The following is a 26082-nucleotide window of genomic DNA, read 5'->3' on the forward strand; positions in this document are numbered from 1 at the left end:
AACGAAAATTTTAACGGCACAAACCTGCACTAACCGAGCACTAAAAAAGTAGCCCACTTTGGTTTGTTTTGGTGCGTAATGGGGGGATGGTTACGTAATCGGCCAAAATTATAAATTTTAATATCTCAACAATGAAAGCTGCACAAACGACAATTTTAACGGCACAAACCTGCACTAACCGAGCACTAACGAACCAGCCCACTTTGGTTTGTTTTGGAGCTATATGGGGGGATGGTGAACTCTGATGACCTAAAAAAATAATTTTTAATATCTCGGAAACCAAAGCTGCACAAACGAAAATTTTAACGGCACAAACCTGCACTAACGGAGCACTAACCAATCAGACTATCTGCTGGATTTTATGACGTAGGTGGGGTGTCAGCTTCACGTAGGTCGCGTGCGACCGTCGCGTCACCAACAGATTTGTTGACACTGGCTGGCGGGAGCTCAGTTTACATTCAGCGCACGGACTGAAAGCACTCAGCTGCCACATACCTACACGCTCCCAGCGGCCAAACACACAGTGGTAACGGGGAGCGCAGCGTAATGGCGTCTGTGAGCGTGGTGGGGCAGCAGCCCGGTCCACACAGACTGGACTCGGAACCGCCGGTCCTGCTCTTCAAACTGTCCAGCACCAAGAAGAAAATCACGCTGCCGAGGAGGTCGTCCTGGGAGAAGGTGATGCTCGCCAGGAGCGGCGCGGACGCTGCCGAGGAGGAGATGCGAACTCATCCTTTACGGCGTCCAGGACCGGCCGGTGGGACGATGCCCGCCGGAGGATGCGGCGCCTCAGCCGCCCTCCAAGCGCCACGTAGCCCCACGCAGGACGGAGACGCCGGCAGCTGCGGCAGCGTTGCACGAGGGACGGCCGGGCATATTACCAATGGCCACATGAGGTGTGACCCAAACCAAAACACGAGTTGTCGCAGGGGGGGGTCGCTGAAGGAGCCTGGAGTCTGCGCCATGCCAAGCGGTACGACCAACAGACCGAGAAGAGCACACCGGCACCGGGACGCGTCGCACGGGAGACGGGGCTCCCGGAATGGAGACGGTCACGGCGGACAAAAGAGCAATTCATCCGCGGTCTCACCCCCCGCAGAGCGCCGCGGGCCGCCGCTGGAGCGGCTCACGCAGGGCAAGACCGGGGTGGTGAAGCTGGCCCGCGCCGAGCCTCACCGCAGGGAGGCCTGGTCCATCTTCCCCCGAGAGATGGACCCCCGAGTGAGGACAGAGAGAGGGGAAGGACACCGGTTCGAGACCAAGCCGGTGAGGCAGGACTGGTGTGACGCCTGCAGCAGACAGATCACAGCGCAGGGACTCAAGTGTCAAAGTAAGTGACGCCGTTTATGATAATGACCGATGGCTATGTGGTTCCTAAACATGCATTTCACTTGATATTGAAAACAAAAGTTCCATCCGGTTCAGCATAGGATCATCTGAGTGAAGGGCATCCAGGGCAAAAGGATTTCTGCTGATGTTTGGCGACAGAGGCGGTCCAGATCCGCGCGGGACGCCTGTAGAATTAGATCTAAATTCAGCGCTGATTCACATTCTTCTATTAAACATATAACAGCACTCAGTTGCTTCTTGCTGATGTCACAACTTACTCTGATTAGTCTGCCATATTGTCAATTTATGGTTAAAGCTCAATAAAAGTTAAGAACATTTGAGAAATGTTGCTCATACACATGAGCAAACTTGGCCATGTTTTGGCCGTAATGTCTTGTTCCCATCTATTTTGATGTGCTATTTTCAATGTCTTTATGTTTATATTCTCATTCAGACGTTGTGATTTTATTTATTTAAATCCTACATAAAGGATTTATGATTTAAGTAGGAAATATATATACATATAAGGTTACATCTAATCTCGTCCAAGCCCAACGACAAATTTAAAGCTCTGACTTTCAGCTGTCAAAGCACTTTTTGGGGCTCCCTGCTGGGCTGGGGTCGGAGGAGATTCGCTGAGCTGCGGATTAGGTTTTGTGCCTTGGGTCGACTCTGCTTATACTCAAAAAATGGAGCATCTCGATAAGCGTGTTGGGTATGGACATATCCAATATTACTCCTCAGACTGAACCAGAATCCTTCTGCGTAAATCCCTTTATCTTTGCCTCCCAGTGTTCCCACTCTCACCAGAAAGTAACTGGAGGACAGAGACTGGAATTCAAGCTGCAACAATACAATGCTGCAAAGAGACGTTTTCTTCAGCTCTGGTTAGCTGCGAGAAAACGTCAGACCTAAAAATCACCTTCTTTTTATTTGGACTCCTATTTTCTGAAACAAAGTGGCCATTTTTAAGAAATAAAATGAAATGCCAGGAAATCCCCCCCATCTGATAAATTAACACACATGTTGATTGTAATTTAAAAACCCACTCATAAAGGGTGGGTTTGATTTGATTTGACTTGTTTTGCAGAAAGTCAAGTTAATCTCAACTGTGAGACAAAGAAAGGTTTAGCCAGGCTAATTTGACCTGGTCATGACTTAACATGTTTACAGGCAAACACGCCGCCGCTGTTTTGCCGCAAACACTTAACTTAACAACAGCAACCTTTGTGAGCTTCACGCCACCCATGTACTGTATATGTGACTGTCTGTGTGTAAATGTGCAGCTGCTGAGCAAGCATTGTGTCAGCAACAATCTGTGACAGGGAGGCTGCGTCTGCAGAGGAGCGTGGGATGAACCAAACGGTGGACTGATTGAAAGTGATGAAAGTAGGGAGTGGAGAAAGGAACAGATAATGAATCAGTGGGGGGAAGAAAGGGAAAAGTTACCGTAGATTCTCTGAAAAAGTGCTGCTAACTTGATGGGAATGGAGAGAGACGAAGGATCTGCGAGAGGAGAGACTTAACGCGGATGCGGGATGGAAGAAAAGAGCTCCAGTTGGTCCAGCACTGCGGAGCTGTCTGATTTAGTGTGCTATCGGCAGGAGGTCGCTGAAGCAAGAGCAGAGATTACTGGAGCATTAATCACACAGAGGGAGACGCGGACGGACACACAGTTTCTTCACAGCTCAAGAACTTCTTTCTTTGTGGATCAAAGTGGTTACAAATCTTTGTAGAAGTATTCACATCTTCTCAGGTTGAAACCACGAGCTAGAAGTGTATTTTATTGGCTGTTTATGACACAGACACTCTGTTTCAACACACCTGGGTTCTATTCGCTTGGCTAAATGTTGAATTAGCATGTGAAATGCAAGTTAATAACTCCTGGAATACAGTAGCCAACAATTACTGCGCTCCAATCAGTAATTTGCTATGTGAATATTGCACACACTGATACAGTGATGGTGAAATATTTGTGATATTTTGTGCTGGCTTAACCATTAGGTAACAAACAGCATTACAAACACCAATGAACACAGCAGACAGGTCAGTGATGATGTGCTGCAGAGACGTTTACAGCTGGATTAGAGCATAGAACAATATCCCAAGGTCTCAACTTCTCAAACAGTGAGTTACTAGTCGTACAAATCTGGGCTTTATGACAGAGTGGCAGGAAGGCAGTGAATTGTTCAAAGTATTTGGTTGTGATCTGACAAAACATGAAAAAACATTCAGGGATATGAAAGCTTGTGGAAGGCACGGCAGCTTTGCTTTGTTGTCGGCTGTCAGTGAACCTCTGTTTGCTTCTTTGTGACGCAATCAGAGGTGAGAGTTCTGCAGAGTCCTGTGGCCAACAACACAGAGTCGGTCCTTTCAGGGTATGCTCAGAAAAGAAAAGCAAACAGACGTGTCAAAACAGCAGCAGCACACATGGACACATAATTGCCTTTCCTCTCCTCCCATCAAATAACAGAGGACGAGAGACGGAGATTTGTAGCCATGAACATTATTCTGCGTCTTTGTTTTGGTTGCTTTGCTCTGTCGGCACTTCTCGGATTTATCGCACTCCCTCAGTTTGCTGCAGCCTGCTTGCAGATGAAGCCTACAGAAGCTGGTCCCACTGGGACTCCTGTGGCCTTGCCCTATAGAGGAATCTGTCAGTCGAACGTCTTCTCCCAGCCTCGTCGTCTGACGCCACTGCCGCCTTTCATCTTTGTGGGTTTAGCTTTTCCAGTTTTTATTTTCATTCCTCATCTTGACAGTTAGATGAGAGTGTCACGAGTGATATAGCATTCCCACTTAAAAAACACAAGAAAGGCAGTCCACAAAAAACTCGCACTATGTGTTTTAATTTGACTGTAACTGGGCAGAAAATGAAGCATAGCTCCGTCAACCCCAGAGGTCTAACGGCCATCATCTGTTGATGAGTCAAAAGGCAGGCAGACTTATGCTGAAGAGAAGCTTTTTAGCTCTATAAACTGAATAGAACATGAGCAAACTCACAGACCCCAGTCATCAGTCATTGTTTTTCTTGCATTGTTTTTTTCCACTCAAAGCAATAAGCCATTTCTCTTGGTTTTTAAGCACAGTGTACTCCTGCCTAGCCACGGTTCAGAATTCGCCTATTCAACCTGACACCAACTTATTGGCAGAAATAATCCACTTACTCAAGGAAACTTAAACTGAAATATCTCGGCGCAGTGCCGGTTTACACATTATTGGCTGGCGTTTGCAAAGCAGCCAATCCAGGAGGGCCATTACTTTTTCTTGGTGCTGCTTGGCTGTGTCTCCCAAGAGCAGAAATAATTAAAGGTGTTGATATTAGGTTCTGTGTAGCACTGAGACGGTTTCCACTGTGCGCATTAATGGATAATAATTTATATTTGGGATCCGAAGTATCGAAATAGGCAGTTATATGTGTTTGCAGAAGGTCTTTAATGTTCTGGTGGATTTTAGCTATTTGCAGACAGTTGTGACCTCTACCTTTATGAACATTGGGAGTCCACTATATTCTGATGATTTGTAGTCATCAGAATATAGTGATATCAATTATGTAAAAACTCTTCATCTGGGTTATTTCATTTAAGATGTCATGTTAAATAACGTCTTAAATTTCGTTTAACATTACAAATGTGTTTCCTTGATTTTATTTGTTGATTCTCGTCATCTCAGAGATTTAAGCGGGAATGATCTGGGAATGGCAGCCACTATAATCCCAGCTCTGAATGTCTCCTGTCTAGGATTAAATCCCGGGAATAGAGTCATTGGGGTTATAGTCAGATGTCAGATTAATATGTGATTTAATGTTTTCAGGCTCTCATACTGTTGTGGATCCAGAGCTTTGACTCCTGGATTTGGTGGTGTGGTTTGTTTGGTCTCATGCTTCTACACAGCTACATTTTGAGCAGTAGCTATTTGAAACCCGCTGGTTAACAACGGGGTTTAGCACCCAAACAGCAGAGGAAGACATGTAATGATCAGTTATGTCTTAAAACATGCATTAAGAGTTCGTTCATGGATAATTAAGCATGATTATATATATTTTTCACCAATGTCAGATGGACAATAACCATATTTAAATACATTCCAGACTGTAAAAATATTTCAAGCGCTTTTCCATCTGTGCCTAAAAATGTTCTTTCTAAACCACTTCATATTTTTTCAGCTGAAAACAACAGACAGCAAACTTTGTAAGCAATGACCAAAATGATTTCAGTTATGCACCTTGTATGCACAAATAAAACCTAGTACAGCCAATTGCCTTCAGATATCGGACAATTATTGTATATGTTAGTGTGTCGTTTCATCTCAGTATAAATCCAGCTGTTCTGTGAAGGCCTTAGAGAGCAAACAGCATCATGAAGAGGAAGGAACATAGCAGACAGGTCAGGGAAGGGAGTTGTGGAGAAGTTTCAAGAACTTTGACATTTTAAAGTTATATATCACCCGTGAGGCATGATGTTCAGTCATTTGAAAATGAAAAGATCACGGCACATCTCAAAGCCTCAGAGAGATGGCTCTGCACCTGAACCTACTGACCTGGCAAGACGAGCAAAAAATTGCAGATGCAGCCGAGAGGCGAATGGTAAATCTGGAGGAGCTGCAGAGATCCTTTTGCCAGGACGACTCATGGAGTTCACAAATCTCTTTCTTAATGAGACAGAGGCTAGAAGAAAGCCAGGAGAAGACATGTTTACAAATCGTCACAAGCCGCTTTAAAACATGATGGTGGCAGAAACATGCTGACGGGATGTTTCACCTAGTAGTGGCTGGAAACCTGGACTTTTAGTGGAACCGTGACCCTGAACATAGAGTCAGAGTTGCATAATGATATTTTGAAATGGCCTAGTCAAAACCTAGCTCTAAATCCAATTGCAAATCTGTGGAACATCTTGAAAATAGCTGTTCAAAGACGGTCTGCATTCAGTCTGACTGACCATTTTGCAAAGAACAGGCTAACACTTCTAGTCTCTAGATGAGCAAAGCTGGTAGAGACTTCTGTGAAGTGTTAAAAGAAAATATATTTTTCTTTTAAAGTAGGTTTGAATTCATTTTAGAATTAGGTTCTCATTTGTGTATAAGTTCAAAGGGTTAGGACATTTTCTTGAGATCTGAACCATAAGGAAAGCTGCATCTCTAGTGCTGACTGCATTGAAGAACAATGGTGACTTTCAATGAAATGTATTTTTAGGATGCCCTTGGCTGGATACTGTTCTGAGGACTGCAGACCTGTCTTACACCAGAGATAGCACATGAAAAGAATGCATTTCCTCCACCAGCACACAGAATTGGACAGCTGCTCCCTCGGCGTAAAAACCTACTTCTGACGACCTTGCTTGTGATTATGTAATGATAACCGTAAGTCAAAGGGGTGAGCGCATCGTCCTGTTTCTTCTGTTTCAGAAGTAGGACAGGAGAAGAACATGTGGGTCTTCTTCTTTCCTCTTCACAGAGCATATTAATAACTGACGGACCGCGCGTCAGCTCAACCCACACGATGCGTTCGCTTTGCACAGACAAAATATTCCACTGTTGTGGTGCGAAAGAGACTGGCTGACTCACTTCCCCTCAGAGAGGAGACTGAAAAGAGGGATAAGAGACGAGACAGTGTCAGTGATCGCCTCTCTGGAGTCAGTGAAATGGTTGCTGAAAATCAATCACTGACGAAGAGGAAGATGTGTTTGTTGTTGGGGGAAAAAGAGGAGAGAGAGTAGCAGAGGAGCTTTGAGAGGAGTGTTTGTATTTGGGGGTGTCTGTCTCTTTAAGCTGGCTGGTTGATACTGCAGAGTGTGTGGGTGCTGCAGTAGACACAGAGAGGATGAGGGAGCAGTGGCAACAGCAGGACGAGAGAGGAACAATCCGTCCGGCACAGATTCAGGTCTCAAGTCTCCAGGTGTGAGGTGCATCGTTCACGAGGTGGGAGCATAGGGGACTCTGTGTGGAGAACAGGTGGAGGGGTGGCAGAGCGGGTGGAGAGGGGGCTGTTTATTCGGAGCGTGGCACCGGTGGCAGAGTGGCTCCGCTGGGATGGCAGAGGGGGGCAGCTGGTGGGCTGGCGCTGGGGCAGTCCACAAAGGGACAGGGTCAGCCGGCGACAGGACAGGCGATCCAGCGACGGGTACGCACACCGGACGGTGCCCACCGGATGGTGTCAACATGCTCCATCCATGGCACAGATAGCACCTCTCCGCCCGGGGCAGGACGAGGGAAAACGGGAGGATGGGGAAGGGCTGGGGCGAGTTGAACCAGTGGGGAGGACGTTTCTGGGCCAGGTGTCCTTGTGTCTGGAGGAAGTCCAGGGGGATTCAGAAGTGGATGCCGGTAGCGCGTGCTTCGGCCATGTGTCACGGCGGCTGGGCCGGCTGCTGAAGAGGCTGCCCAAGTCTCGCTCCTGGAGTGACAGCTTGAGGATCCTGCGAAGATCATCGTCTAATGGATCCCTGCTTACCAGCTCAGGTATGACAACGGCTGATAAAAATCTCCTCATGTTTGTCATGATGAGAACGGGAGTGTACTTTGAGGGAAGAGAAAAAGTTGACGAGCTGACAAGTTGAGCTGCAGTGGCCTCAGAGGCCAGCTGCAGGCCAAAATATTTCTGTTTTGTGTCGACCGTTCTGTCCACTATTGAACAGGCCTGCCTCGAAACACCGTGTTAGCCTTTGTCTCTAAAACACTATTGACTGATCCATTCCTGTTGCTTTTTGTGTAAGAGAAGATGGTATCGACTCACCACATTCCAGAATCTAATAGATGTATAACTGGATCAATAAATATTCACTTATTTAAAAAATCTGATCAAATTAGATATAATTGTTAATTAAATACAATTATCAATAGTTAAAAACAGGTTTTTTGTAAATAAATGTAAAAATGTATAATTTACTATTTTTAAACTATTATGTGTTCATAATTATATATTTTATAATTATTTCAGTGTCAGCATCATCATGCAGGGTTAAATTGGAGGAAAACATTTTATGACCCATTTTATGTTTATTTAATATGAAAGGATTTTTTTTTTTTTTTTTACATTTCTCACATTTAATAAAAAAAAACTTTTACAAATTTAGTTATTAACTGCAATACTTTGCAAGTTTACTGAAGTTATCACATTAAAGATATTTCATTTCACTTTTGGCCTTCCATACCTTTCACCCATCATCGGGATCCGGCCCGCGCACTGGTTGGAAACAACCGAGTGAAAAAGGTCAGCTGGCAGCTGCAGTTGCTTTTGCACCTCCAGAAAGTCGCCATTTCACTCAGACGGATCCAAAACACACTTTCAGTTTGAGCCTCTAAAATCCCCCATAAGTGAATTATGATATTGACTTTGTTCTGTCTGGCAGAAATTTGAGAATAGATGGAGCCTACCATGGGCTGCGCAGCATTGATTTTCCCCCATGTTTTACGCAAATAAAGGACTGAGCTAATGTGCTTTTTTTTTTTTTGTTGTATTTTGTTTTCTAGAGGGCAATGAATACATGATGTAACATTAGCCTGAAGTGCGACTGGGGTGAAAAGAGGCCGGGAGCGAATAATGGCTGGATGCTGCAGATTCATTGATTCACCCACAGACAGAATGACACAAATCTTTAAAGAAAAAGATTTCACACACACATTTTATTGTGTGTGTGTGTGACCTTCTGTGAGAGTGTGATAAGACCCTGACCAAACATGACTCAGGGAGCACTTCTTCACCACCACTCAACCTGAGTGACGTCATGCTGCAGCCTTCAAAGCCTAAGAAGCAGCTTCACCAGCGCAGGCTCACTGCAGACTGATAAGGGCTATTTATAGACGGCGTTCCCTGGAAGGAAACCCAGTTAATCCCTTTACAGAATAAAAACTGGGACAAACTGGACACTTCACGTCTTGAATTGTTTACTCTGTTAGGATTTCTGCATATTTGAATGTTTTCAAACATTTATAAAAGATGCGGTTCAGAGAGTTTAACGTCAACGGGCCGGATGTGGAGAAATTCAAACGTCACTTTGAGCGAGAAAGTTATAACTTCGATCTGATAAAGTGCTAACAATCAGACGCCACTGACACACGCAGTGGTTTTTTTGAATTCAAGCAGAGAATTGTGCTTTTCCAGGAAACACAGCAGTCAAGAAGTTTCCTTGGGGTTTTCTAGAGTTTCTTCTGTATGAGAATGTTCGGGCTTCAGGGCTAACTTTAATGGTCTTTATAATTGGACCCCCCAACCCCAACCACACTAGGGACAAGGGTGAAAGAAAAGGGACGAAAGGATGGATAATATCCCTTTTCTTCCAAGCGTAAACAGTGAGTTCAAAAAGGATTTCAAGTAAAGGCATCTCATCCCTTAAGCCTAATTCCAAAGCAGTTCAGCTGCAGGTTGGCTGGCTGAATCTTTATGGCGACCAAGAACTTTAAGAGTGAAGCTTCTACAGTATAAGGCGAGCACCGTCTTTATTGGCACCAAAGATGCATAGAGAAATTGCCTGTGGGGCATCGTTGTTTTTGGCTTGCTCACTCCTGAACACACATCCTGCCTGTGACCTGCTGACAACACTCATCAGTGTGGATACAGTTACTGTGTGAAGAAACCTCACAGTTTAAGTTAGAGGAAACACAAAGGCAGTTTAAAAGTTATTTAATTTATATAGTATGTAAAGACATGTTTCACAAATCACAAATTCTCAATTTGTAATTTTCTTCCCCAGTTGAGTGAAGAAACCTCAAATAAAAGGTTGGAGGTTGAAGTTTCTCAGTGTGTGCTCATGGTACTGCAATGCAGGATTCATTTATTTCATATGTCTTTAACAGTCATCCCAATGAATGTAAAATCTACCAGATCTATCTGGTTGACCTTAACAGCGCATGTCGTAAAAGACCCAAGAGAGGCCAGCCAGAAGCTAAATGAGGGAATACCTTAAAATGAAACTGAAAACATACAAAAGGAGAAACAAGCCGGTGATGAAATTCAACTATGGGCAGGTCAGAGTGTGATACAAAGCACAGACCTCAACAAGTGAGTGTGTGGCCTGGGAAAAAAGTAAGCAACACAGGAATGACTCAGAATGTAAATACCAAAATACACCAGAATAAAAAAACCACCAAAAACTGACTGAAATAGAAACCACAACACAAGACAACCAAACTAAACCAAAGTTCTTTCATCGTAAAAGGCCAAACCGTCCCTGACTTCACTATTTTCAGCTTTTGTTCTCTGTTGGTTAATCTGTCCCAAGCCGAAAACAGAAAAAGTAGAAGGAAAATTGGTGTACACGACTATCTGTGTGCCCTGTGATAGACCAGCAGTTTTCCTAAGGCGGACCCTTCCTCACAGCTCATGTCATCTGAACAGGGCAGTCTTTGCTGACTGCAAGGTCGATAAGATCCTGTTTATGGGGCTCAGTCTTTTTCAGCACAAAGTGACACTTTTAACTAGATATGAATGGTTACAGTTTTCAGTATGCTTGTGCACACATTTGTGAATTTGGATGGTTTAGTAGGAATTTTGATAATTGAGTTATAAATGTTTGAACATCTCTCTTCAGCAAAAGATTGATTTTGTGCGTATCATTCCGGTATTTTATTGGGGAGCTTTCGCATCAATTATCATTTTTATGTTGGCAATTGAAACAACACAATTTAGGTTTTAGTCCGACTCATTGATTATTTTTAGTTTATAAGCTGACAACAGACAACCAACTTTTTTATGAACACAGTTCACTGCTCTGGGGCCTCCAGACCTTCTTAGATTGGGGTTCCAAGTTGGTTGTGGTTTAGATGCCAAACAAAGCAGTCCAGTTTATTACATTTTCAAGAAGGGTATCACAAACTGCGCTCTGGCGAACCTGCATTTAGCCTAGATTAACCCAGACTAAATTTGAGACATTTCATATTTGAAAAAAACGTTTGTACTTAAATATCCAAAGTGACGAGAACTGTGAAATAAATCTTGAGATGGAAAATGCATTGGAACTGTACATTCAATTGTACAGCTATATTTCTGAATCTCAATGATACCAACATTTCTTGTGTATTGTGGGAGCATCTGTATCCACACAGATCAGTATTTAAAGAACGAGGCAGAAGAGAGACTCTTGGTTATCAAATATGAAGCTATGGTACGGATAAACAAACACAGATGTCAGGAGGAAGGGGGTCAGATTTGATGAAGCTTGAGGATTACACTTGTGTGTTTATGTCTGGCGGGTCCTCACACAAAGGGATTTTTTTCTGTGAATATGTGCTTGCAAAAGGAGCAGAGACGGATGCGAGGCTGTATGCTTAAAAACGGAAGCAAGTAATACCTTGAAATACTAATAGAAAGGAAAAACGGAGCGTGTGAAACATGGTGTGTCTGTGTATGCAATTCACACATGGGAGAATATAAATAATAACTCCAAATCAGCTGTGATAGGATCAGACTAGTTAAACGTCCCCCCAAAGACCCTCTAAGCTGCTTTCAGGTCCTTCTTACACAGCTTAGATTCATTAGCGTCGGTGTTAGTATCCCTGCCCCTTATGTTAAAGCTATCTAACCCCACAACATCTCCTTCCTGAACCAGACTTGCAGTAAGTATAATGACCCCCCACCCCCTCTCTATCTGCAACCATGCAGACATCCTCTTTAACCTGAGAGACACTGCTAATCTGTCCCACACCCACTGTCTCACAGGAACAGAAAAACAACCACCCGCATCCCCGCATCTTGTAATTCCTGTCTCAGCCCATTTAGTGATTGCACATAGCGATGTTTCATGTTACTTCAAATGAAGATGGATCTTTGGGCTTCATGGGAGACTGAAGAAAAAGAGATGCATTTTGGAATGAAGACAAGAAACGCTGTGTCTTGTGCGAGGGAGACCAAGGCCCACGTTTTCCTTCTTCCAGCTGATTATCGACCGCTGCCGCAGTTGAAGTTAACACAGCCTCCACAAATGGATCTTTACTAAGTGCAGGTCGGAGTGCCCTTCCTCTCCTCGGCTGCACTGATGCACGTCTCCGAAGACGTGCCTTTCTCCTCGCCCTGCGTCTCACTGTTGAGGCAAGGTCAGTCAGGAGGTGAATACCCTCCATGGTTCTTTTTCTGCAAAGCAGAAACAAGTCAGACCGGTTCATCAGAGTGACACACAACACCAGAGTCAACAATCATGTTGGGACAACACACAAGGCTCTTGGCATCAACACTGCATTGGAAGATTGGATGCTGATGATTGTTTATGGTACAAGTTCATTACAGCCTCTGTGTGACCTGTCTTACTTACACTGGACCATAGTGGAACAAATATGTGTACCTGTTCCCTCATCTATGGTCATTGCATATGCATCATGTTCAAACCAACATGGTGCTATGTTCAAAATCATGCATCAGGTCACTTAAAGTAGACAACAGAAAATTGGCCAAAAAATCTCAAAAAGAAAGCAAGAAACTAAGGGTGCATTCACACCAGTCCTGTTTAGTCCACTTTAATTGAACTCCAGCTCGTTTGCCCGGAAAGTTTGATCGGTTTGTAGAGTTGAAAATCCCAAATCAAACTCTGATGCAGACCAAATGAGAAGTGACATATGCTTGGACAACATAAATTCACAATTAAATGTGTATAGCTTGTCTTTAAATGAAGAAAATTGATGGAATAGTGAATCATTTGGACAATATGGATCTTGTGTTTCAAAATGGTTCTGGCACAGATCAGTTGTTGGCCACCACTGAATCAGTATGAACATTTTCTGGCTCCGCCATTACAGGGACAGCTTGAGATCCGCCAGAAATAGTAGGAGTGTCGATGGAACCAGGAATGTCTGGGTGTACCTCCTGGACCTGTTACCTCTGTGACCCAACCTCTAATAAGCAGAAGTCAATAGCTGGATTGGTTGATTTTCAAAGAGACTTTCTATTCCCATAAGTGGCACTTTTTCAGCTGAAGAGAGCAAACTATGAGGAGACCAACTTCCCAGTTGAGGGAATTCCCCTCTGCTGCTCCCCCACAAACAAAAGTAAAAATATGAAGTAAAATGTTGCTCTTGGCCCAGTCTGTAAAAAAAATAAAATAAATGTCAATAGTTCCTGTAAGTGAGTCAGAAATTCCAACTTAACTTCTCTATCTGAAAGGGGGGTTATGAAATTTCCACTGAAGTGAAAAGGGAAAATCCCCCCTCTTCTCCCAACAAACACCAACAAACTGACACACATCACTTAACAAGCTGCACAAGAAGAACAGCCATCCCTACTTCTTCTGTCTCACATTTCTTTCACTTTTATTTTGTACTTCGCCCACATGCATGTTGTCGTACCGTGACTGACTGAATGCATCCCGGATCACCTGCCGTGGTTTCTCCCTTTCATTGCTCTCTCTCTCTGGAGTGCAACACAGAAGCCTTCATACTTTCACGTCACTGCAAACAAGCAATGTGAAGACTCTCTGCTGAATTATGTAACGCTCACGTTTCAGGGTTGAACTGATACCAATGAAGGCAGAATGAGTTAGATGCCTGATGCGTTATGGATGGGTTGTTCCGTTGGCTGCGATAGGAATGCAAGTGCAAACGTTAGACGTGGAGGTGATGCCAGTGTAAATATGGATGAGGGAAAACCAAAGACAGGAAAAGGAGTCTCTCTTTTCCTTTCCTTTCAGCTTCCTTTCTGTCTGTCTCCCTGCACTGACCTTCAAATGTCATGAGTGGACCATCCTCTTATCTGAACTCTTCCCTCTGGTCGACACATCCCCACCTATCAGTGTCTTTTCCTTCTCCCGGTTTATCTGCCAATCCAGTTGCTGTCATTCACACATACTTATATCTGTTCTCCTGTTCCAGTGCAGGCCCCTTCAGTTATCAGTGTCTTCCTTACATGTATATATTATGCCATGTGTAGTCACATCTTCCTTCTTTGTTCTTCGCCAAAGCTAAGTAGTTGACAGAGTTGCACTGTCTTTACAACTCTTTTGTATTTTTCCGAAGTTTATTTCTTGCAGGAAAAAAAAGTCATTTAAGTTGGATTTTAACCAAATAAATCTTTGTTTTCAGTGCAAGTCACCAAGTCATGCTGCCATTATGTTCTTCCCAGTGGAAAAGGTCACTGATGTTGGCAGGGAAAGGGAAAAACAGGGTTTATCTTATTTTTTCAGGAATTTATTTGTTTTAATAGCCATCAGATGGCTGAAATATGATCTCTTTGCGATGTTTTTTTCTAAAGGTTTTGTCATGTTTATCCCTACAAAAAGACTGAAAATCTTGTTGACAAAGGGTTAATATGAGTGTAATATAAGGATAATTTTTTTTTTATCTGTACTGAACCTGTTCTGTTTTAGCATGTCAATGAAAAAACAAACAAACAAACAAACAAACAGCAAAACATAATTCACTTTTGCAATTTTATCCTTTTTTTTTTACTCTTTCACCTTCTGTTAGATATTTGGAATTACTTGCTTTTTATTAAATTACATTTCAGAAGAAAAAGGCCACTTCGGTAAATGATAAGAGGAAGCGAAAAAGTGTTTTTGAGGATTATTTGACTCCCGTTTCCCCCTAGAGGAAAGCTGTTCTGGCCTGGGCAGTTTTATAGTCTCTGTTTTTTTTTCTGCTATTGTGTCATTGAGGTGAAGTGAGATCTGAGGCTGGGAAAAACCTCTGACCACAAGAAAGTCTTGGAGGCATAGCAGGCAGGCCCACATAGAGCTAGTCTAAAAGCAGAGAACAAAAGACAACTATTTTAAGAGGTTTTTTTTTTTTAGCAGAAGCAGATCACAGTTGAATATTGTATGTCGGGGAAACTGCTTTATACTTAATCACTTAAAAGCTTTAAGAGTCAGTTCATTGCTGTAGTACATTATAGTCATTTAACGCAGCTCTACATTATAGCTTATAAATCCATTATGAGTTTTTCAATGGGCCTGGATCAGAAGAGACTTATAGGAGATGTTCACTAACAAAATTGAAGTTTGTAAGTGATCAAACTTACAAACTTTTTTGTACGTTTGTAAGTTACAAAAAATAAATGGGTTACTTAACCCATTTATTAAGTAATATTATTACTTATTTGGCTTTCTCTATTTTCTGTTTTCTATTTTCTGTGTGCAGGCATCTGGGGTCAAACCCATTTTTGCACCTAAACACATTTTATCATTGAAGGTTTAGGTCTTCCTCAGGTGAGTCTGGCTTCCACCACTAGATGGAGCCATTTCCTTTTTATGAAGAATCAAGTTTTAATTCTGGCCTACTTTCCTCGTCTTGCACTGCTGCTGGTGGGACGCCTCTGGGGGAGCATTAATTATGTTATTTTATCAGTCCTGTCCGCTGATTGGTTACTGCATGAACTGATGTGTGTTTTTTCGTCCCATCAGACTGCAGCTACACCTGTCACCTGGAGTGTGAGAGACAGGTCCGGCTCGACTGCAACCAGAGGGACAGAGAGACGGAAGGTAGCCCAAGTCCCAAAGACCGCTCTTCCTCCTCCTCCTCTTCTGCAGCTCCTCGGTTCAAGGTGAGACAATCTGGGTTCGGTTGGAAGAGCGAGGTGAACACGACTCGGTTCTTTATAGTTAATAGGATTGTCTTTGCGTCATCTTTCCATGCCTCCACTGTTACGTAAACGTCCTCCGCTCCAACAATAGGCTATCCAGCATCACTTCAGGATTTATTTATGTCCTCAGTTACCTTTTTCGCTCACAGAATGTTCCCAGAACCGGACGCTACATTAAATCAACATCTGCCTACAACCTCCTCCGATGCTGACTCTCCAGTTCCCCGCTTTTTTTTTTTCTTTTTTTTAGACTCCCCATCACCTCTCTTCAGCAGCAGGGGTTCACTCTGTCGAATCAGTTCTGGCCCATGATGGCCTCACTCCCTCTCTTCCTGTCAGGAGGAGGAAACCAATTAGGTTAATCACTGTTTCTCCCGAGGGACGTCAGTCACGGCAAAGCTGCATTATCCCAACACGTTTTCTTTGATCGCCTTCCCCCGTCACAGACTGACATAAGTGTGAATGTTGGTCGACATTTTCCTTTAATCTCAAATCATTTCTAAAAGTTAAGATGCAATTGTGTCAGATTAATCCTCAAATAATGAGCCATGAAAGGAGTTTGGTTTAATTATGTAAATCTGTTCTATCTCCATTATGAGTTAATGTTACAGTGGGCTGCAGGATCAGTGTTGGTGTAATCTGTATTTTACTGGCAGAGATGAGCCTATTAAGATTACTACATTTTTAAGGGACTAGATAACACTGTTTAGGGTTCATACAGCTGGAAAACCCCCCCATCTAATTGGCTTTTAGAGTTTTCCAGGTTTCCATTAGTGAGGAAAAAAGAAAACCCAGAATAAAAGACGGGTTGACTTTACAGACTTTTGTCCTTCTTTCATTTTCAAAAGAACAAAATCCTAATAATCCTAATAAATAGTGTTTTTTTTTAAGTAGTTTGGATTTCAATCTGCAGACAGTCAAATGGAGGTTAAATGAAATAGTTCTTTAGTTCAGCAATTAAACGAAGCTACAAAGCAGATGCAAACTTTACTAACAGCACATCTAAAAGGGGCATAACAGTTTCAGGATTTATTTATATCAACAAATTCACAAATCATTAGTAAACAATGTTCTTACTATCCTAAACACCATATATCAACTCAAAAACTGTGCAAATAGCAGCTCCATGAATTGGTACAAGCTAAGAAGCCAAAAGCACTTACTGTCAAATCTAGGGCCCATGTCACCAACACACACTTCACCAGATAAAATCACATGCTGACAGCAAACTAATGATGTTATGTGGCACGCACATCCCTTTGACGAGATTTTAATATCGTGGGATCTCATGGCCCAAGATCGATACCTGAAGAACACATGGGGCAAAGGTGACATCACACAAACTGGATGTTTCTGTAAATGAATAAAAGCGTGGAGACCGATCAGGGAAGACAGCAACAACAATACCAGAGGAGCTTTTTCATGAGAATGTCAATTTCTGCAAATATAGCAATCACAATCGCGTACAAATTCTGCCCAAACTTGATGCATATTTTTAGTGGCTGGGATGCAAAAACCTACAAAGAATTACGGGGACAATGTGATGAAGAAAAATTAAGACTAAGGACAGGAAAATATGGGTTTTTCATAATTTATATCCGTATCACATTATAACACCATACTATCATAATTCCTTTTTTTTCTGATTTTGCACCCCTAATCCTTGTCTGGACTAAGGATTAGGGGTGCAACTTATTAGTTATTGTGCTGGATATGATGCTTAACAGATGTGTGTTTCTCTGTCATTTATGGCAGTGCACACCTCCCGTACGCCCTTAAAATGTTGTTTGCTGAATTTAGGAAGCAAATGAACAACAAGCTCATCATAATAAGCTATGCCTAAAAGAAGCAAAACAAGTGCAATCCCTGTTTTGCACATATTTGTGAGACTGAGGTTTGTCTCTGTGTACACTGCGGTTTGGCACAAAATATCACAGCAGTGAAAGCAGAGAAAAGACGAGTGTTTATTTCCTGCTGTCCCCCTTTTTTCATTTGCTCTGTTTTATCGCTGTAGCTGTGTGTCTGGTTGCTTTTTTTTTTTCAACAGCCTTTTGTTGCTTTGTGTGTATCTCAGCAAAAATTGATCCCCACACGCCCAGATGCTGCTGTGGCTGCACTCACAATTCAAAGCACTGACCATGTTTCATTGATCCGAGACGCGTGTGTGTGTGTGTGTGTGTGTGGGGGGGTGGGGTGTGTGTGTGTGTGTGTGTTTTTGCATCCCACTCCCCCTTTTTGCGATCTTCCCCTTTAGCGTTTATAGAGGAACAAATCTGCATGTGGTTCCCTTTGAGCAGAACCGAAGCTTACAGGCAGATGCAGAGTAACGTGGTGAATCAGTTCTACCGTAACAGAAACCAGTTCTGCATTTGTGAAGATTCAAAAGCAGCTCACTGAAGCTCGTTCAGATGGAATCGATATCATGAAGGGGGAGGCTTTGGCTCTTTTCTGACATGGGAGGTCACTCCCAGAGAGAAAGGGCAGATTGTGTATTCAGTGTTAGGTCAAAGGTGACTGGAGTCGCCTTTACTGGGTAAATTATCAATATTTTATTCCTCTTAGTCGACACAAACCCATCTCGTCAGTAGAAAATCAGCAGACGTAAGACAGAAGGTTTGGGAATCTCTCAGCTTTTAAAGGTGCATTTCAATAAATTACAACGTAATTGAAGAATCCATTTATGCCAAGTAATTTTATGTTCTTTCAGACGATTATGGCTTACAGCTAACGAAAACCCAAAATAGAGTTTTGTAAATGATTGCAAAAAGACTATTAAACTAGACAGTCATGGGTAAAGAAGCAAGAAGCTGGCTGTTTATAGTGTTATATCCAAATATATTAGAAAACTAAGAGGAAGGAAAACGTGTTTTTATGTACTGTACAGTATTTGCAGTAGTGGCTTCTTTTGAAATTCATCATTAGACCATGGCATAGAGGCGATCGTGTCAGTCTGTCTCCTGTCTGAGATTTTAAAAATGCCCAGATTGTTCTAATAGCCAAGTCTGTCTGGAAAATAAAAATAATCCCCTTAAACCGTACTAACTTAGAGCTTTAAAATTCACTGAAGGAGCAAACCTCAAGCAGCTAGATTTCAAAAATAAAATGATAAATTTACTTTCATCTAAACAGAAATATCTAATCAGTTGTCTGGGTCTTTTGCTCAGGCTGCTTGTGCACCTTTTTTCTACCTCACTTTTTCCTTCCACTCAACTTTCCACAAACATACTTAGAGGCAGCACTCTGTGAACAGCTAGCCTCAGTAGTAGAATTTCCTCATTATTGTCTCGCCTGTGACATAACATTTCTCTATTAAAAATTATGACTGACCCAATTGAACTGTCGGTTTTCTCTGTAAATAACGTGAGTTTCACTTTTCCTATTGAACTACATAAATAATCTCACTTTTTAATGACACTAGCCCACCGAGACACACCCGGTTGGTGGTCTTGCCGGTTTCAAGTCAACTGTTAACACACAATGACAGAATTTCAGCAATATAGCAGCCATGTTTCCTGGCCCTGCTGCTTCCTGTCTCCGCCATTCAAACATTTGGCGCATGCAAGAGCAGTGAGGCTTCATATCTCCAGCTCATCAACGTTTGTCTTTCTGTTTACTCATGTCTCTCCTCCGTCCACCCCCCACCTCTCTGTTGCTTTCGTCGTCTTCTGCGAGAGGAAGTGGCCGTGCTCTGCAGGGTGCAGTTGCCTGCAGGAAGAGAGAAAGAGGGGGAGAGAGAGAGAACGGAGAGAGAAGGGGGAGGGCGCTCTCCGCCTGATAACACGCTCAAACCACAGATGGTTGAGGGAGGTTGCGAGACCGAGGGAGAGAAACGATCGCAGAGAGAGGAGGATTGAGAAAGAGAGGCTCTTGTGTGGGAGGGATCAGTCCAAAGCGATGGAGAGAGGAGGAAAGCGTCTCGTCGTCTCCGCAGAAATCTCTTCTGCTACTTTGGGAGCGGATGGGGATCACTGAGCTCCTGCTTTGCTCCACAGCCAGAACTTGACCCCAGCTGCCATTTGCCCCCTTCGCCAGTGTGACGCAGAGCCCAGTCTGAAACAGGATGTGGTTTTGCATGCATGCCTTCATTCGTCTGCCAGCTTAGCAGGTGCCGTCAGGTGAGCGGGGTTAACTTGACACCAGGCTGTAAGCCGACTCTGAACCGGTGTGGACATGAAGGAGTCCCGGCCTTCTGCGTGAGGGAGCATCAGCTGATGACAGAGAGCTGCTCTGCAGCCTGTTTGTGACAGCAGCACCAGAGCTTTCTCGAACGCAGGCTCGTGAGGAGGAAGTGACACGTCTGTGATCGCTCTTGTATTTCCTGGTCCCGTTCTCCAGCGGCGCTTCACGGTGCCGGATCCGAGTCGAGCTCAGCTGCTGCCAGCCCACTGCCGGCACCGTTTGAACTGAATGCGCCAGCGCAGCGGCTCTGACCTCTCCTGGGTGAGCGAGGGACAGTTGGATGCTTTCGGACTCTTGACTGCGGCTGAGAGTCCCTTCAGCCGCCACGTTCCGAGACGACCCGACGCTCTCCTCAAGCCGCCCGCCGCTTAGGTGTCCTGGAAGACCTCTCCATGACCGTCAGCACGGTGCTGACCCCCTCCATGACCAGCAGTAACAGCATGAGCAGCGGGTACTGCAGCCTGGACGACGAAAGCGAGGACTTCACTTTCGTCACAGCCAAGACCTCATTCTTCCGCAAGCCCAAGCATGCACCGAAGGTACAGATCTGCATCATTTTCTCCGCGATGGATTAAGATGTTGATGAAAGAGGTGGAGGGGAGACTCTTTGATAGATAAGATGGTTTGATTCAGTGTGTCTGGAAACAACAACAACAACAAAAAACCCTGTCATTTATATGAAAAAAAATGCAGCCTGAAAGCAGAAGTCTGGAGAGGAAGTGGTGGTGTTGTTCAAGCAGGCCTCTAGGTGTGTGTGAGAGTACAGGAGGGGAGTTACTTTCACACATCTGCACTGTTTGTCCATGATCTACCTTAAAAACCCATTTCAACTCCTTCCTCGGTCATCTGAGGCATTCAGAGTTGAAACTGAACTCCTGCTGCTGCTTCTCCAGTCTCCTCAGCCCAGCCTGCCGGCGGACAAAATGTGTCTGCAGAGATGCTAATGATCTGAGCCAGCCGTCATAATGGCTTCCTCTCCACTGCTTCCGAGTGGGAGAGGTTTCTGTAGAAACGCCGCCGATGCCCGTGCGCCCGGTTTCTGTCGTCGTTTGTGCGTGCAAGGTGCAGATCACTTTACCAGTACTTTGTGGTTGCCATGGCAACTCTCGGCTCCGTTTGCATGTTCTGAGAAATTTCACTCTGCTTTGCACTCGGTCACTTCACACAGAGCTGCTTGATGGAGCAGCGGCGGCGGCAGACATGCAGCGCTGCTCGCCCTCTGGAGTTCTGCTCATGTCTGTGTGTGTAGGGTCAGGATGCTCGGCGGGTGACTGTCACTGAGGCACGGCGGCTTGGATGGCTGCATTAATGAGCGACTCCTCCGGCTGCCTCACGCTGACCTTGTCCTGGCCTCTCTTTGGTTGTCTGACGGTGTATTCTCTGAATAATTCACCAGCGGCGCAGAGTCAGGGTTGCTGACACAGACGGCTTTTAAGGTGTCAGATCTGTCAGCATGGAGACGCGTTAACACAGATCCACGGACAAATAGTGTGGCATTAATTGTAATAAAACTGAACTCCTAGGTGCGAGAACATAGAGGGGAGCCATTGTGCACATTCAGTCAGGAACTGATTGGGTTCTGGGTTTTATTTCCCCTTATTTGAATATGAAAAAGAGGGACAAACAGATCCGAGTGGCGTCCTGTGGATACACACAGCATCCTTTTATTTTTAGCTGTAAATCGCTAAATTTGTGTCAGTGGGATGTCTTTTTTCTTTTCTTTTTTTAGTTGCATCCGCACAGTCTCATCCTTTATGAATTATTTCCACAGCTTGTCGTTTTTCCTTCAGATCAGCCGGTCTGCATTTATGCATGTATGTGCCAGTGTGGGCGGGTGTGCAGCTGTTGAACGTGGGACACGCGCATGCAAAGCAAGGGGTGGTATCTCTGCAGCTTAGATGCATATTTGCATGAAAACTTTGGAGACATTCATGCAGCTTGCTGCAGTAACTGTAATCTTGATGTAGCTGAATTTGATCCAATATAATTGAGCTAGAAAGTATCTGGTTACGTGATCCATTCAAACTGTATGAATATGTACAGTTCCTTGTAAAACATTTCATGTTCCTTTGCAATTACATACTCTAAATGTAGGAGCCATTTGTATTCAGCCCCTCTTACTCTGATACCCCTGAATAAAATCTAGTGTCACCGAATAACCTTAAAGAGTCACCTAATTGTTGAAGGCAATCTGTGTGTAATTGAATCTGACTATAAATACATCTGTACTCTATAGGAAGTCTCTAAACTTGTCACAGCAAACAATTAATCAAGCAATTGCACAATAAATTAAAGTGAGCTCAATAATTTCCATTTTGATTGATTGTTTAACAGAGACGTCATAATCCATTATATTTATGTGTTCTGTTGTGTGAGGTTTTTATTTCCAGTTCATTTATTGGTTTTGGTTGTCAAGTTTTATTTTGGATATTTAAGATATCTTTTCCAGGTCCAGTGCAAAGTGTTCTTTACAAAATTAAAGTTTATTGGTCTTCAAAAGAGTAAACCTGAATTTCTTGTGCCATTATCAATAAATTACTGGAAAATTTGTCTCAAAACACCATTTAAAAATAACAATAAAAATTCAGTATGTCATTAATACATTTGAGCATAATTATGTTTGTTTCTTCTGAAGTATGAAGGGTTCATATTACAAAGCGTGAAGTTTACCCATAATACTATATTTCTATTTTTTAAGGATGTGAAGAAAACGCATTTCCTTATTCAGTAATCAGTAGTATTATATGTGAAAACTGTCAGATTGAATTGTACAACACAACCAGTTTTCTCTGAAGGAATAACAACATGATTTTGCATCTTCTAACACATTTACACACACTCTCTCTCTCACATGTGAGAAAACCTGAAAGCTGTGAAAATAAAACTTCATGTGTGAGTGTGTGTTCGTGCAAACGCTCTCTGCCAACACCCTGCGTTCATTGCACACTAGCACATGCAATCTATTCTCACACAGAAACACAGATGGTGTGATTTGGCATTGGCTATCACAGGTTAATGAACAGCTGGTCAGATTAAGGAAACATGGAGCATGCTGCAGCTCTGACATTTCAAGCAGTCCTGACCTCTCTTGTCTCATGTCAGCAGTGCAAGACAGACCAACGATTACTCATTTCACCCTCATGGCATATATGTGTCTGTCTCTGTGTGTGTGTGTGTGTATCGCCTACATGGCCGTCAGACATCCTACACATTTGTTTTCACCCGACACCTGCCACACTAACACTGATGGATTAGATAACATGGCATCTGTCTGCTCTCTGTCACCTGCAGTGTTATTATCTTCACCAGACAGGAACTGAACATCCAGCTAACAGATGCTAGACTCTCAGCAATCAGGCTGGGCTTTTTATAAACTTAGTAGGGAATCACCTGTGTCATGCCCTGCTCTGAGTTGAAAGGGATGGTAAATTTTCCCTGTTTGTGTTCTACAAGAGATTGAAAACACAAGCTGAAACTATTTCACGTTTTGTCTCCACAAACTTAAAGATTTTTTATTTTTTTTAGATTATATGTGATACATGAACACAAAGTTTTCCACAACATGATTCTGCCACCATCATGTTTCACCACAGTGATAGTGTTTTCTGGGTGATGTGCAGTGCTGGTTTTCCACACAGTTCAAAACGGTAGACTTTTGAACTTAATTCAAGACCAGATCCAGGCGTCGACACCTGAGCTGTGGATCTCTGCAGCTACTCCAGGGTTACCACAAACCTTTAACTCCTCAACTTAATAAGACTCCCTCCAGGAGAAATTAGTTGCAGTGAATTATTTTAGGGATATCAGTTAAAAATGATACCCACTTCTCATGGCACCACTTCTTAAATTTTTATTTGCAAAAACGATCATCTTCACTGCTATGAACTCCTTTGTGCTGATTTTAAAATCCCAATAAAACACACTGTGCTTTTCAGTGATAGATAAAACATGAAAAGGATTATAAATACTTTTTCAAGCCAAGGTAAAAGCAGATAACATCCTGTGTGTGCAAGTTGTTTGGACAGAAGAGTACGTCCTGACAGAGGGAACACGAAGCCCTGACAACACATGACCTCCTAGTAGTTACTGCAGATGTAGCTGTTCATCATTCTGACTCTGTGTGCTCTCGGTCAGCGGCTCCAAAGCGACCCGGCCCAACCGGGTAACTTCGTGGGACTCCGAAGCTACACCCACTCCGTCCTGCTCCATTGTGCTCCCATCACTCTCACTGGTATGCAGAATGGGAGGGCAGGGCACGGCCTCCGTTACATTTAGAAACTCTCATACAAACGCAGGAATTCCTGCAAGGCTCCTTTCACTCCGTTGCTTTCAACTGTGAGGAATTCTGGAAGGAGTCCGACTCCTACATACAATAACCCTCAGATTCTTTTCCCAACCCTGGAGCGCTCAGCGCTTGCTCAACATTTATGCAGCTTCATTGTGTTTTTCTTTGACTTTTTTATGCTTGAGAACAGGTCAGTAAACTCAATAGGTTATGAGTGTGTAAAGATAAAGACAAAAGGTCAGAGTTGGAGCATCTCTACAGTATATCTCCTGTTTTATTGATTATTTGTTTAACAGTGTTATTACATGCACTGAGAAGTTTCTGACTGTAAAGTAGCTTGCAAATGTATTCATGCCTGCTTTCCTTTTCCCCTTTTTTCATGTGATAACAACAAACTTTAATATATTAAATTTGGATATTTTCCTGGGAAGTCAAGTGAAGTGGAAGGAAAAATTGCACATGGGAGACAGAAATTTAAGTCCCAGAAACATTGCGACATAGTTGAAACTCAGTCAGGTTAGATGTAAAGCATCTGTAAAAAAAAAAATTAAATAAATAAAAGACAAAGTTTTGCTGCGAGTATTTAGATCCATCAATTCTCTGACCTGCTTCCCGTCCCTTCTGAAAAAAAGCAATCCCACAGCATGACGCTCCCACCACCTCAGGTCACCATGGCAATGGTGTGTTTCACAAAACAAAAACATGTGCTGTGTGCAACACCGGTGAATGTTGCAGTGATGAGGTGATAAAATAGACTTTCAGTGTTTGCCGATTGTGGCTTCACTGCAGACATGGAGGCCAGAATTTGAGCAATTTATGCAGAAAACTACAAAAAATGAAATTTGTTATTTCTTTCCTAACAGAGTTTTATCGTTGCTGTTTTTGGTCACAAAATTAATAACTAGCAAAACATCCTAATGGCTAAAGTGACACGAAATCCAGTCCCAGCATATAAATCTGGTACAGTCAACTGAGCCAATAATTATTCATACACTGGGATGTTGTAGATGCGCTGATCTGACTTTCACTGTCTGAGGCAGATTTCTTTTTTTCTAAAAGGTCTGATCACCGGTCAAGAAAATGTTTTATTAACTACCCAACATCCAAGAAGATCTTTGCTGAAACTGCACAAACTTGTGTCATCGTGGTGAGAACTTTCAGCCACACAGAGCACTTCACGTGAAGTCCAAATATGTCTATTTCAGGTCCCCAGAAAAAAATATTCAAAAGATATGAATAGTGTGTGTGCTGCACAGAGTAATGTTTGCCATTTCACCAAGTTGCAATTGAATATTTCTGAACTAAACTCAAGAACCATCCTTAAACTTTATCCCTCACGATGCCACGGGCTCCTCTTGCTCTCCTGTCCTCCAGGATTCATCGCAGCCTGTCTGTCTGTACTTCAGGCACAAACTCATCCTTCCTGCAGCCGTGACCCCGTCAGCCCCCGTTCTTCTCCTCCCCCGCCCCCTCCAATGTTTTCTCTTCCTCCCACGCTCTCCCACTGCCTCAGAAAATGCAAACAAACTGTAAAAGAGGGAGAAGGAAGTGGCGCGGAGGGGGGGTGGAGAAGAAGCTATTGTGAGATAGAGAGGATGGATCTCATTGTACTATAAATAACCTAGTCAAACTCTGTGTTGCTAAGGCTTGCTCAGCACCCATTCTTTCATCATTTCTCACCCCTCACTCAGGGCCTCCCACTGTTTGACTCCCTTCATCCTTCTCCTCCTTTTTTAATGCGTTTTCTCCCTCACTCCCCATCTCTCCGTCAGAGGCATGAATAAGAGCGAGGGGG

General features: G+C 43.3%; 1 protein-coding gene across 3 annotated transcripts in view; it reads left to right on the top strand.

Annotated features, from left to right (window-relative positions):
* The first annotated feature begins 446 nt into the window (after window positions 1–446).
* Window positions 447–26082, top strand: part of rassf5 (Ras association domain family member 5) — a 30410-nt gene continuing 4774 nt past the window's right edge. The window contains exons 1-2 of one of the 3 annotated variants that reach the window (XM_055027207.1): window positions 447–1330; window positions 15645–15784. In XM_055027207.1, the coding sequence (XP_054883182.1) occupies window positions 547–1330; window positions 15645–15784 (924 nt within the window). In that variant the 5' untranslated portion in view covers window positions 447–546. Of the gene's footprint in view, window positions 1331–6616; window positions 7786–15644; window positions 15785–19605; window positions 20542–26082 lie in introns of those variants that run through there. The other 2 variants (XM_055027208.1, XM_055027209.1) reach the window with 2 other exon arrangements.

Source organism: Poeciliopsis prolifica, unplaced genomic scaffold (genome assembly GCF_027474105.1).
Source record: "Poeciliopsis prolifica strain line A6 unplaced genomic scaffold, Auburn_PproV2 SCAFFOLD003, whole genome shotgun sequence".
Classification (NCBI taxonomy): Eukaryota; Metazoa; Chordata; class Actinopteri; order Cyprinodontiformes; family Poeciliidae; genus Poeciliopsis; species Poeciliopsis prolifica.